At 38.6% G+C, this 14,032-nt stretch overlaps 1 protein-coding gene across 3 annotated transcripts; it reads right to left on the reverse strand.

Annotated features, from left to right (window-relative positions):
• Nucleotides 1–149: 149 nt before the first annotated feature.
• LOC112175845 (protein NUCLEAR FUSION DEFECTIVE 6, mitochondrial) lies at nt 150–2,862 on the reverse strand. Of its 3 annotated transcripts, none has more exons than XM_040512143.1 (3): nt 2,668–2,862; nt 2,463–2,584; nt 150–377 (listed from the first exon to the last, which is right to left on the reverse strand). In XM_040512143.1, exons 1-3 carry the CDS (start codon nt 2,814–2,816, stop codon nt 358–360), a joined length of 291 nt encoding a protein of 96 aa, XP_040368077.1. In that variant the 5' UTR covers nt 2,817–2,862; the 3' UTR covers nt 150–357. The 3 variants fall into 3 exon arrangements, with proteins under 3 accessions (XP_040368077.1, XP_040368076.1, XP_024169361.1); XM_040512142.1 differs by lacking the exon at nt 150–377 and adding an exon at nt 1,079–1,289; XM_024313593.2 differs by lacking the exon at nt 150–377 and adding an exon at nt 1,296–1,629.
• Nucleotides 2,863–14,032: the final 11,170 nt, after the last annotated feature.

The raw sequence follows: 14,032 nt of genomic DNA on the forward strand, positions 1-14,032 counted from the left end.
TTGGCTGCCCAAAACCAATAAAGACACGACATGTGTCCAATTTCACTTTATCTTCCTATACCAAAACGCTGCCTCTCTCTTCTCTCTCTACCCAACGTCATCACCACAGTCTTGTGGGTACAACTATTCTGCTAAAATAACATAAAATTAAACACATGTCATGTCCTCATTGGTGTTGGTCAGCCACTGCTGACCATGGCTGGTCAGCCAAGTTTTGTCCATATAAAAAACAGCTTTGGTTAAACTATCATGCATCCATGAGACACTTCAATTATACGTCAGTAACGTTTCTTGGAACTCGGAAAGAAAAACAACCCGTGGTCCCCAAAACTCTGAACCATAAGCTCCAAACCCCGTTCACATATTAATTAATATACCTGCGGAAATGAGCACATAGAAAAGACCATGATCATTATTCAAAGGAGTTGATCCACGAAAACATAAGAATAAAGACTCCGTGCACTACGAACTATGCCTAAACCACATTTTCCCACTAAACAACCAGTGTTATATGCAGCAGTAAACTGCCATTAAACCAACTATGCGTTCGTTAATGTGCTTAAACAGATAAATGCAAGCATTGACTGCACCCCGAATTCCAGAGGATGCAAGCAATAGAAAACTAAACAGGAAAACATACTGATATGTGTAATGAGTGTAGAATGTCTGATGCTCTACACAAGGTGACCAGATGAAATGGATGATGTTTGAAGTGAGCTCAGGATTGAAAGGGACGGATCTGCATTCCCCAAGAATCTGCGGACAGATTGAAAAGCCTTACTGGCAAAATCTTAAAGGGACATGGCAAATCCATAAAGGAAGAGGCAAAATGAGGAAGTGAACTCAAAGAATGTCAGCTCATAGTCCCTATCAATCTTTACAACTTTCTATATTATGAACCAAAATCCTGTGAACTCAAACGCTTGAACTACAACATGTAAAAACCTTTTCTAAATCAACCATATCAGAAATCAAAAGCTAGATACAAGAAGCCGCCTTATACCAAGATAACAGAATGGTAACATTGCAGAGAAGATGATGTATATGTAGATACTGAAGTCATACAAATTTTACATCTCAATCCTCATGGTGTTTAGACTAAATCCAAAAATAAAAAAGGGAAATCATAAACTAGAAACAACAGCACTGCAACGGCTTATTTTCAGTTTAGAGTCCTGTAAATATGCATCTCATTAACGCTTCCAAGTCTCTTTCTCTTCAAGTGCATGAACTTTGAACAAAACTTCTACTGGACTCATTGGAAATTGATCATGCATCATTATTGCAAGCTGATTGAATGTAATATTAGCATTAATCTTTGGTCATAAACATCATTACAAAGGAAATTACATAATGTGACATTCAAATGTTAGGTCTATGGGATACATACTGAGCGTCTCAAAACAGGAAGAAAAAGAAAAAATTATGTTTATGCCTAGAGAAAAGTAACCAATTATATAGTTGATCTAGGTTTAAAAGCTCAGGACATGCAACTTGTCTCTTCTGCATCTCATAAAAAAAAATCCTGTATTACCAGCAGTCACTGCCTTAGACTGAAGACTAAGTAGATAAAACTTCCTTGAATCCTTGAAACATTCATCAGCCATCATCATTCATCATCATTGCAAGCTGATTAAATAAAAGTGATCAGTACACTAACTTTATGATCTGAGTGGAATGACATTTTTCAAATTCAATTTAAACAGGTGATATAAGAAAACATCTATATATCAACCTTGAGTTAGCATTTTCAAATTGACTAGAACAAAAAGAGAGGTGACAGAAGAACAGTAGAGAGGGGAACAGAAGACATCTTTAACCAAGAGAATTCTTGATACTCTTAACTTTAACAACAGGTATCTCTAACAGTAATAACAATTTATAATTCAATCATACCCAATAAAACCCCTAAAAGCCTCAACCACAAAAAAAAATTGCCACTTGGTTTTATTAAAGAGTTCAATATATCAGATGAACTACATAAAGAGTTTTTAAGAACAAGAATTACAGATTTAGTAAAGAATAGAAATGTTCTGATGATAGCACCCCTACAAATGTAAAAGCTTGATAGTTAAAAAATCAATGTCACTCCAACTTCGCTTCTTGATCTTCATCTAGTCTTGTCTTAGCCTACAACAATAAAAAGATGTTCTTTTGTACCATTTTCATTTGTCCAGTCCATGGTCATTTCTTAGTTTTACCAAGCTAAAAATAAAAGAGAGAAGGAATTTTATGTTATATACATAGTTGGATTTCGAAATTGGGTTCAAGACTTAATACAGAAAACCACACATTGGAAAGGACTCCTCACTCCTAACCACTGTCTTCAGAAAAGAATATGCTTAGTTTACTTAATTCCTGTTGCACCAAAAGGCAGAAAGTCTAATTTGACACTAGAATTGGAACTCCAAACAATGCAGCATTCGCCAGGGAAAGAATGAAAATTGAGTAAAGGAAATCACCTTCTGGAAGCCAGCCGTAACTGCGGCGAGTGATGGAAAGCATGCAAGTCATCAAAGCCGAAGCTGTGGCAGTGTGGTAAGGCAGCATCGACTCCACACAGAAGCTCAATTCAACAGGACACCTACAGCAGCAACCACAAATCATATCCAATTTCAGAAAATCTTTGAATGCTAAATCAAAACATACTCTAATCTACTTGGTTACCTGAGAGCGGGAGATGATGTAGGTTGCTTGGCTCCGATGCGAAACGGTGGGCGCGCAGTTTTCGCTTCAGTGGCGAACCGTGCCGCTGAGGCGCAGCTTCGGCCGGCGCATGACCGGAAAAAAGATCTGGCGGCGGTTGAGGTGGCCATTCGGAGGGTTTTAGGTCTTACTTATTGACACCCTATTATTTTCTTTTCTTTGTCCACCGTACTTGCTCGCTCATTATACCCTATTTTTTAATTTCAGTATTAAATTTACTTATCTAACTTTTTTTTTTTCAGAAATATCTTTATACAATATATTCAATTAAAAAAATTAATGAAATCTGTAATTTAATTTATACCAATAAAAGAATTAAAAATATATTATATTTTTCGTAACAAAATCATAATTGTTTTATGGAATCAGAAATTGAGAGAAATTTGTTGTGTATTCTCATTGATAATATGAGTCTCTTTATATAGAGGATTACAATGCATAGAATCTCAATCATACAAGGAAAGTAATCGTATATTGAATGAGAATCTATATCCTTCTAATTTAACCCTATATCATTCTAATTTAACCCTATTACCATTAGGTCAAGTAACCTAGAGTTTGGGCCAAACACAAATTAGGGTTTACTTGAACACTCCCCCTTGTGTTGCCCAAATGTGGTGCTTCTCTCGTTGCTTCATTAAAAACCTTGCCGAGTAACAAAAATTCAATGGGACAAAAAAAACCTCGGTCGAAGGGGAAAAAGAGCACAACACAACCTTCACGTTTCGAGACCATACATGTAGACACCTCCCTCTGATGTCTGCATCTGCCCCTGACAACTATGGTCATTGGAGTTCGGATAACTTCCGCAAACGATGCTACCAACATGTTTCTCGAAAGTGGAATTTAGACAATGACTTAGTGAGCAAGTCTGCCATATTGTCCTTAGATCGAACCTAGTTCACTTTGATCTTGAGGAGAGTTTATTGTTGCTGATTATACTTGGTGTGATCGCTATTGATGTAGCCTTGCTTCATTTGTTCAAAACAAGCAGCATTATCCTAAATGCTCGTAGGCTAATCTGTGGCAGACTTCAAACCACAATTGTTCGAACATGCGTAATTATGGATCCAATCCATATACATTCACGAACCACTTCATGAAGAGCAATAATCTCTGCATGGTTCCAAGATATAGTGACTAAGGTCTGTTCTGTAGACCTCTAAGATATCACGGTCTTTTCCCATGGTGAACACTTAACCAGTTTGGGAATGACCTTTGTGTGGGTCAAAGAGATACTCAACGTCAGCAAAACCTTCCAAAACACATATTGTTTTGGGATGGGGATAATGGACGCAGTCCAGTGTTGGCGGCGTTCCTGGTGTGTGATGAGTCTGAATCCATCATCTCGCTATAGGGATAGAACGAGCCCATATCAATCGTACATCTCCAGTACTGAAAGATATCTTTTACACCAATCAAATGGCGTCGCGTTGGCACAGAGCTATACCTTAGCTAACAAGTTCACTACAAATGAGATGTCCGGTCTTGTGCATTGAACTAAGTACAATAATGCACCTATTGGAGTTAGGCACTTCTGCCTCTAGCACATCTTCGTCATCATCCTTCAGACGAAGAGGATCATTTTCAGGATCAAGACTAAGGATGATTATGGGGGTGCTTGAAGGTTTGACCTTGTCAAAATGCCTAAGCATCTATCAACACGATGCTCAAGTTCCAAACCGAGACATAATCGTGTTCTCCCAAAATCCTTCATCTCAAACTCGGATTTGAAGTGTTCAGAGGTTTCCCTTAACTTTTTAAGGGCTTCTAGTGAAGATCATGTCCAACATGAACCGCGATGGAATCCGAAACTTGTTATAGAAACGCGTGGGCATATCCCTTCCCAATCAAGTAGTCACTTTAGTGAGAGTTTCAATCTTATTGTAAACGTGCTCCGTGGTCTAGAGCCACTTGACTTGGGTAAATGAAGTTCACCATGAACCTTCATGTATATTTCATATCTAGATCCCCATATAGATACGTAATGACCACATTTCTAAGCTATATGTTCAGTTCTTTGAAAACTACCAAACTGACAAGGTAGTGGAGTGCAATGACATCTATTACGAGAGAATATGTCTCATCGTAGTCTATTCCAGGGCATTTTGTGAGAAGCCTTGTGCCATAAGGCGAGATTGCCATATCTTTTTCTCATCACGCTTTCTAACGAAAACTCATTAGTCAATAGGTTTTATGTTAGGAGGAGTTGGCATCACTGGCTCAAAAACCTTCCTCTTTGTTAGAGAATCCAACTTAACCTGGATCGCATCTTTCTATTTAGGCCAAATCTCTTCTACGCTGGCATTCATTCATCAACGGAGTGTGGTTCGATATCATCGGACTCAGCAAACTCATGTGCAACGAAGTGCGTGACTACATCATCAATTATGATGGAGTTTCTATCCCACGTCTCATGTACACTAGTGTAATTTTCATAGAGCTCTATATTCTCAGGAATAGGTTTTGACGTTGAGGTGTCCCCCAACGATAACCATAACCTGGAAGATTCTCATGAGACGGATTTTGAGTCTTGATGATCAAAAGATTAGAATGTGTCAAAGTATCCTTCGAACTCACGGGCCTCCCACACATCCTAGCTGGGGCCATGGCCTATAACGCCAGAGTGCCACTCTTTTTAGCATTGGCGTCATGCCTACCTCCGTGTAGGGTGGCGCTACGTCGTCTCATAGGGACGTACTTCCTTGCAGGCATGTTTGCAGCATATTTGTGCGTTCTCATCACTTTAACAGGGATCGAGATGAGACATAGTGAGGACAGGCCACAACAATTTCTGTCATTCATGCTGAACATCCGTGTTCTTATCTCCCCCTAACGACCGGAAGACTGTTTCATCAAAGTGACAACCCGCAAATCTAGCGGTAAGGAGATCGCCTTGCAAGGGCATTAAGTGGCGGACGATTGTTGGAGTCTTAAATCTAATGTAGTTGCCCATTCGTCTATAAGGACCCATCATTGAGCACTGTGGCGGCGCAATTGGCACATAAATGGCTCACTCAAATATGCGTATGTACAATACTTGTACCCAGTCACTAGTTGTAACGCAGAGATACATTGAGTGGCGGTAGGTAGTAGACGAATTAGCATAGTTGCATGCAATATTGCATCACCCCAAGCGGATATAAGGAGATTGGTGCGCGTTACCAATGTCCAGACTACCATCGTAGTCGTTTTCGCAAGACCATTTGGGTGTGTACATGAGGATATGATGTCCAACATCATTCCCTAATGCAATAACCATCGAAAGTCTTCGATTTAAACTCTCTAGCATAGTCAAATCCAATTGATTGAATAGGATGATCCGGGAAGTGAGCCCGTTGTTGTACGATATGTGCTAGGAGTGTAGCATAAGCAGAAGTATAAGTGGACAATGGCACAACAAGTGACCAACGTGTTTGCGTGTCAACCAACATCATGAGATATTTAAACGTCCGCAAGTTGGTTGAACTAGTCCACAGAATCCCTACGGATTCTATGTAAGAACATAATGAGTATTTTCATATCCTTTGCATAGGACGGTCTCATTCCTAATTTCCCTAAGGAACGGGCTTTGTAAATCGAGCAATAGGCTTTAAAAGCAATCAATGAAGATTGTGGTTGGGCTTGAGTGTCTGAAATGCTATTTGAAGCAAGTTGGTGATTGCAGCATCAACTGGGGCGCCATCACCATGATGGACGCCATCCATGGCGTCATGGATAGGGACTGTTCTAGCCCTAGGCTGGTGATGGACGGAGGCAGTACCCTAAGCAGCAGCATCGGTCACACTTAGTCCAGGAATCAACTTTTGATTCATGCTTCATTTCTCTCAAGAGAAAAGATGTTCATGTTAAGTCTTTAGTACACGGATCATCATATCATGACCAGGATGACCTATCCTATCGTGACAAAGCCAATATGTGTCTAAATCCAAGAGGTCTTCTCTCATAACTTCATTGGATTAATAGCTCGAATAGTGACATAGAGTCCACTACAGAGACGCATAAACTTCTCTAAGATGCGCCTTTGTTCGCAATCATTAGAGGTATTGCAAAGGAACTCATTTCCCTTCTCTACATGCATTTTCGCATGGAATCCGTTGGCTATAGGGTACGATTTTCCCTAAGAGCGTAGAGAGTTTCTATGACAGTAATCAAGGTGCCATTTGGCAAGTGGAACTTGGGCTAATCCATGTCCTTGAATTAATACCGATGGCCCAGCCATCGTAGTCACAAAGTAATATGCTCAGAATCAAAATTGAGTCATAATGAAAAGAACTCGTAATCTTATTCATAAGCCAACGGAGTTACATCATTATTTCTTTGACCAGAGAAAATCTAATCCAAAATATTAGCTAATGCAAAACAATGGTAGTCGTCTAACTTCTTTCAATAATTCCAAAATAAATGTGACCAGGTGAGTAGAGAGATGTCGGTGGAGCAAGGCTCACTTAAGTACCACTAATCTTAGAACCTTCCTAGACATCACACTTACTTTGGGTGAGCCTACTTTGAAGAGAGACTAAACCATTTGCATCTACTATAAAAATATATGGCAATTGCTCATTACATCTCTTGGAAAAATAAAGACTTAAACAGAATTGGTGATCTATTGATCCCAGCCAGATTTGTAGTCTTTAACCCTTCACTCTAGATCATCTTCTTGATCTTCTTGTTCCACACAGTGAGCTTCTCTCGCTTCACAATATCTTTTGTAGGCAGTGACAATTTCTTCACGAGCTCTACAAATGTGTGCCCAATGATCAGACACTCCACATCGAGAACATACATCTCTTTGCTCAAACTCCATTGATTGAGGTGCTTTGAAAGCGTCATTTAGATGGCTTTTAGTGTTGGTGGCGCCACCAACATGGCCAGAGGTGTTGCCTCCCTCTCTCTTTCCACATTTACCTCTTTGGTTCCGTGTTCGCCTATATTGGCGGTTACCTTCCCAAGTAGAGCGATATATGGACCAGAACGTCCAGAAGTATCCCTAAGGTTAGGGTTTCGCTCTTGGCACCTTCTCTTAGGGGGGCGACTATAATTGGATTCCGAAATATGCTCTATTTCCACGGATCTCGAATTATAGTTCTTCACAAGGATGTTGTCATGCTTTTCAGCGACATTCATAGCTCCAATAATCGAGCTCATGAAACCTTGTGATCTGTCCTGCAGTAACATCTATTCGATAGTTCTTAGCAACCATCAATGCAGAGACGGGAAGGTAGAGAGAGTCTTCTCAATCAACATCGCATGTGTGATCTCTTTACCACATAATTCCATTAAGGATTTAATGCGAAGTGCTTCCGAGTTGTAGTCAAGAACTAACTTGAAATCACAGAAGCGGAGGCTATGCCATGTCACTTCTAGGTCAGGAAGCAAGGAGTCACAGACGTTGCCAAATCTATCTTCGAGTGAGACCCACAGCCTTCTGGGGTCTTCTTCATTCACACACTCGTACTGGAGCGAATCATCCATATAACGAGTCATTAGGATGATGGCTTTCGTCTTATTTGCCTCTAAGGCTGCTCTATTTACTTCCAAAGCTTGAGTTTGCTCAACAGTTAGCACGTCCTGCCTAGGCTCGAGAATCGTATCCAAGATTCCATACGCCTTGAGATGTTGGCGGACATCACGAACCCACCTATGATATCCAGAGTCAGTTGTTCCCAATAGAGCAAAGTCTAATTTATTCAGGTTACTCATCCTGAAAGAGAACAAGAAATTAGGGTTAGTTTCGGAGCGAAAAAGGCTACCACGAAAACATATAAAATTTCTGAGCGTAGTCGCTTCCAAGAAATTAGGAATTTTTTAGCGTAATCGCTTCCAAGAAATTAAATTCCAAGAGTTATTGGATTAGATTGAAACAATGACGTAAGTGGTCGATCATAAATTCTCTACAAACTCTAAATTTGGAGATCTCAACAAGCTCTAAGCTTGGAGTGAGCACGAACCCCCACAATTCGGCTTAATTTGGTCTCCCCTATGATGAAGAAAGGGGGGTAGAAGAAGGGAGGTTGCAAGTCCCCGAAAAAGAAGAGAAATTGAATTTAAAAACTCTAAAAACGGGAACTTTTAGTAAAAAATGCATTGAAATAGGTCGCTGGAAAACTGGCCGGAAGTTGACCGGAAAAGTCACCGTCGGTGATTGACCGACGGTTGACCGGTGGTGTTGACCGGAGTTGATCGAGCTGCTGACATGGCAGTCTTGTGCTGACGTGGGTGCTGACTCGGACGCTGACTATGTGCTGACTAGGTGCCTGCGTGGATGCTGACGTGGCTCTGGCTGGACCTCTTCTGCTTCTAGGCTTCAGGTTTTCTTCTGTCTGGGCCGAGGCTGGTCAAGTTTCTGGGCTGTGGGCTGCACCTCAGCTTCTGGGCCTATGGCTGCTTCAGTTTCTGGGCTCAGTGGTGAATGCAGAAATCTGGTAGATGCAGACCGGCTAGGAACGTCAGAGGGTTTACTGGTCGGTTCAGGGTCTTGATGGCCGGTTTCGGGATTCTGGGGTAGGGCTACAGCTTTTGTCAAAAGATGATGATGAAAGGTGGACAGGAAGAATGCAAACCAGGCAGGAGATATTCGGATTCTTCTTGGGAGGCCGGTTTGGTCACTTCCGGCGGCCGGTTTAGATTGATTCCAGCCGGTTCTGGGCTCTTGGAGGTGAAAGCTTCAAGGTGGGCGGCGGTGGTTCCTGGGATTTGAAGGCTACGAATTTAGGGTTTTAGGGTTAGGGCTTCGTACTGATAAGATGTTTTAGGGAATCAGAAATTAAGAGAAATTTGCTGTATATTCTCATTGATAATAGGGGCCTCTTTATATAGAGGATTACAATGCATAGAATCTCAATCATACAAGGAAAGTAATCGTACATTGAATGGAAATCTAGATCCTTCTAATTTAACCCTATTACCACTTGGTCAAGTAACCTAGAGTTTGGGCCAAACACAAATTAGGGTTTACTTGAACAATAATATGATTTACTCCATTTTTAATTTTTTCTTTCATTTTCAATGTTCGTCTATTGGAATCCATGTCAGAAGCCTAGTTTGTTGACAACTGTGACTAATGAAGAAGATAATGATCTGTTTTTTTTTTTTTTTTTAGGGAAAAATTTAGAAATAGTTTCGGAAGTTAGACCCACTACGAATGTATGTACATAAAGTTCCAAAACATAAACTCTTGCAACCCCAACCCAATATACGTACTGTGATCAGTTTCTACCTAGAGTGCTTTTGTTCCAAATAGAAATATTCTTGATAATGTGATGATTGGCTTTGAGGTGATGCATTTTGTGAAGAAAATTGATGATGAAGACATAGGGGCAATGACAATAAAGTTGGATATGGCAAACGCCTACGATAGAGTGGAATGGTGTTTTTTGGAGGCAGTGATGTTAAGGATGAGGTTTCATCGCTTATGGGTGAAGCATATTATAAATTGCTTGATAACGGTTTCCTTTTCAATGTTATGGAAATGAAATCCTCTGGGGTACCTTGTTCCATCTCGTCGTATAAGGCAGGGCTGCCCTCTGTCGCTATACTTGTTTCTCTTTGTGGCAAAAGGTTTCTTGAGGTTGCTCCAACATGCAGAGGCTAGAAGAAGGATATATGGTGTCTGAATTTCACGGTTTGCACCCTCAATATCTCATTTATTTCATGCTGATGATAGTCTACTTTTTTTGGAAGCGAATCAGGCTACTCCCCAGGTCATAAAAGATATTCTTTGCATATATGAAGAAGTCTTTGGGCAACTAATAAATATTCAAAAATCAGCTTTGTCTTTCAGCCCAAATGTGAGAGAGGAATATAAGGTATTCATAACTATGATTTACAATTATGAACACGAATGGTTCAAGTTGGACATATTCGGTTCATTCATTAATTTAATCTAGTTCGATATCTTAACAATTATCAATTTGGCTGAAAATTTATAGAAATGCGATCGAAAAGTGAGTCTCACAATAGATCCCATAAAATGACTATAAAAAAAAAGGGAACTCTTCGTGGGAGTGCCCTGCGTGCGCACACACACAAACACACACACACACAAAACACATATAAGTATATCATTTGTGTACAGTGATGATCGTTAAGACATTCATAACTGCTATCAATAATGGTTATCAATTTGACTGAAAATTTACAAAAGTAATTTACTCATATAAACCTAAGAACTGGACGGTCGAGATCCCAATATATGATAAAAAAAAGTTGGCCTAATAACTTAATAAGCAATCCCTTGAAATGACAAAAAAAAAAAAAAAGATCTCTCACTAAAATGTAGGGCTATCAATTTCGACACGACTCGAAAGCCACACGAAATAAAGCAGGTTGGACCCGCACGATTAAAAAGCGGGTTGGCCATGGGTCAATCTGCCATGACTTATTTAATAAACGGGTCGGCTGTAGGTCAACTCACCAACATGGAGTGAACCTGTATAACCCGATTATGCTATACTTCTTCTTGAAATTTGAGATGTTGGGAGTATTTGATAATAGGATTAGACAATTTGAAATATTTTACTTTATAATGATTGGATTTAATTATTTATGTTGTAAATATTATTGTCCATGTAAATACTCATTAATTATGTACTTTGATGTAAACCCTACCTCTATATAAAGGAGGCTAATGAGACTGAATGAGAACACTTCTACTTCTTCCCTACTATTCTCTCTCCATATTCTCTCTACTTTATAGCACGTTATCAGCACGCTTCGCTCTGCTTTATTTTTATACTCTATGATGATCCATGAGTCATATGGGGTGACATTGTTGCTTGGCCATAACTCTCGATCTATGAGTTTTGATAATCTCTTATAATCTTTTGGTCGATGTTATCTATCAATCTTATATTGATCGATTAGTATGGTTAGAAGACCCATCATGTTAATTGCGCTACTTCAATTTGTTTATGTTTGGTGGTGATCTTGGTTTCGGTTACGGAATGGGTGTTTTCGATTTGCTAAATTGCTTTGAATTGTTTGTTGGTTCTTATTTTATATATGTGGGGATAAATACTTGGTAGTTATCTGCTTCAAGAAAACGTGTTCGACCCCATGTTTTTCATTGGATTGTGCCTCTTCGCTCTTAGTTTTGCTTCTTCTAAACCAAAACCAACATCTCTATTTCATGTTTGGTTTCGTCTTTAGAATATAGAAACATGCATCAATTAATTAATATTGTATTGTGACTCTAGTTTTTCATTAGAATGTTCTGCACTCTTGTATATAGTAACAACATCAGAGCAAAGGATTCCATTCCATTTAACATGGGTAGCATACTTGGTCAATTATGTTTTATCAATATCATACGACATATACGAGTTAGCAGATTCCATCAGTATTATTTCCATCACTATCTCAAGTTCTCATCAACGGCTTTTCACTTATAAATTGGTAAGCATATAACCTATATATCCAGGTATGTTTCTGTCTATTTGACCATTTGGATTCAATTTATTAATTTCATGATATATTTCAATTTTATGAATTGAGATTAAACACACGTTTACATCCAGTTGTAAATTTTAGAATCATGGATCTAGACATGAAGTCTCTTGATTGAATTGTAGAGGACTTGAAGTTCCTCGAGAGTTACATAATCAAAATTGCTACATGAAGTTTCTCAAAGCTTATACAATTAACAAGGACCAGAAGTTCTTCATAGTTATACAATGATCAAAATCGCATGTTACTTGATCCCTGATCATATGGGGACCTGAAGTTCCTCTAGGGTCATAAAATGTAAATTGGAAAATTGTGACATGAAACTCTTCAGAACTAATGCAATTACGAGGGCCAGAAGATCCTCAGAGTTATATAATCGAGCATATGAACTCACATATTTTTTATCCTTAATAATTATAAGAGGGCCGGAAGTTCCTCAAAATGTTTGGGTGTTGGGGTTCCCTCCTCCGCACGACAATGTGAATTTGAAGTTCCTTACCTTATTTTGAGATTATGTTCTTGTGCAATTTGAGGAGAGAAACAAGATTATCATATTTGTGAAGTTAAGCAGACCAGAAGTTCTGTGTATTTTTTTCATTCAAGGAACCAGAAGTTTCCACTGTAAAATATATTCCATTATCTATTTTTTTCCCTGCAAGTTTCCTATTTTGTTGTGTACTTTCATTACAGTACTTATCTTTTAAATTAATTTTTTTTTTGTTACTCATACGGACTAGCAGTCCTATACTTCGAATATATGAATTTTGAGTGTAATATTTTTGAACCAGAAGTTCAAAATTTCATAGTAGAACTTGAAGTTCTAACAGTAAAACTCAAACCCGAAGCTTTGAGTATAAAATATAAATTAGTTAAAAGTGAACTTGAAGATTCACTTTAGTCACCTCGAGCCTGAAGTTTCGAGCACCAAATTTATTTGAACCTGAAGTTCAAATTACGAAATCTTAGAACTTGCAGTTCATAGAAAAAATATTCGAACCTGAAGCTTCGATTACACATATAATTCATTCATAGTTTATTTGACTTTATGTCAACTCGAACTAGAAGTTTCGAGTAAATTTTCATATGTCGATTGATACATTCTTCTTTATGTCTGCTTAAAGCATTCCACCTTAGAACCTGAAGTTCTAATTGTGCAGACTCGAGCCTTAAGTTTCGAGTGGATATATGGACAATTTATCGAAGAGTTTTAATCTCAGTCAGCCTCAAACCTGAAGTTTTGAGGGAATTATATTGACACCAATTTAAAAGTAAGTAGATATTTAACCATTGGTTTATGACGAATGAGTATGAGTATACCTCAAATTTGTGATACTGGATTTTGTAATTAAAGAGATCAGAACTTGTAGTTCCTTGATCCTTAATTACATGAGGACTTGAAGTTCCTTAATGATCAAACTAACTAGATGACCATTTAAAGTCCTTCACTCATAAGTTATGGTCATAAAGTTTAAACTCAATATTTCGAATAATCATTTTGGCCAGAAGTTCAAAATGCATTTTATGTTATTAATCTACATCAAAGAACAATCCATTAATTGAACGTCATGTTTTACTTGTATAACACGAACTAGAAGTTTCGTGTATATCCTATGAGATCCACTATTCAATTCTTGCAAATTTGATTTGTGTCATCTTCAAACTTTATGTTTTGAGTGACTTTTAGGCAATACGATTTTATCCATGGTGTCTAGAAAACATTACTAAGGCTTATGCTTATGAGGCTAATATAACAATCATCTCAGATCTTACATATCTGATAGATGCCTCCAGAAGAGCACACATTATTGTCTCTTTGCATTCCGTGCCTCCAATATTACCAGAGATGTATAATCTCCCTGTCTCATGGATCTCATTGTAT

This window comes from Rosa chinensis, chromosome 7 (genome assembly GCF_002994745.2).
Source record: "Rosa chinensis cultivar Old Blush chromosome 7, RchiOBHm-V2, whole genome shotgun sequence".
NCBI classification, from domain to species: Eukaryota; Viridiplantae; Streptophyta; class Magnoliopsida; order Rosales; family Rosaceae; genus Rosa; species Rosa chinensis.

What these genes read in the sequence shown, in the direction of transcription:
- LOC112175845 (XM_040512143.1), bottom strand. Translation starts at nt 2,816, where the DNA reads ATGGCCACCTCAACCGCCGCCAGATCTTTTTTCCGGTCATGCGCCGGC. An exon ending in ACATCATCTCCCGCTCTCAG is followed by an intron (nt 2,585 to 2,667) that starts GTAACCAAGTAG and finishes TTGCTGCTGTAG; the next exon opens with GTGTCCTGTTGAATTGAGCT. An exon ending in TTACGGCTGGCTTCCAGAAG is followed by an intron (nt 378 to 2,462) that starts GTGATTTCCTTT and finishes TCATTTCCGCAG; the next exon opens with GTATATTAATTAATATGTGA.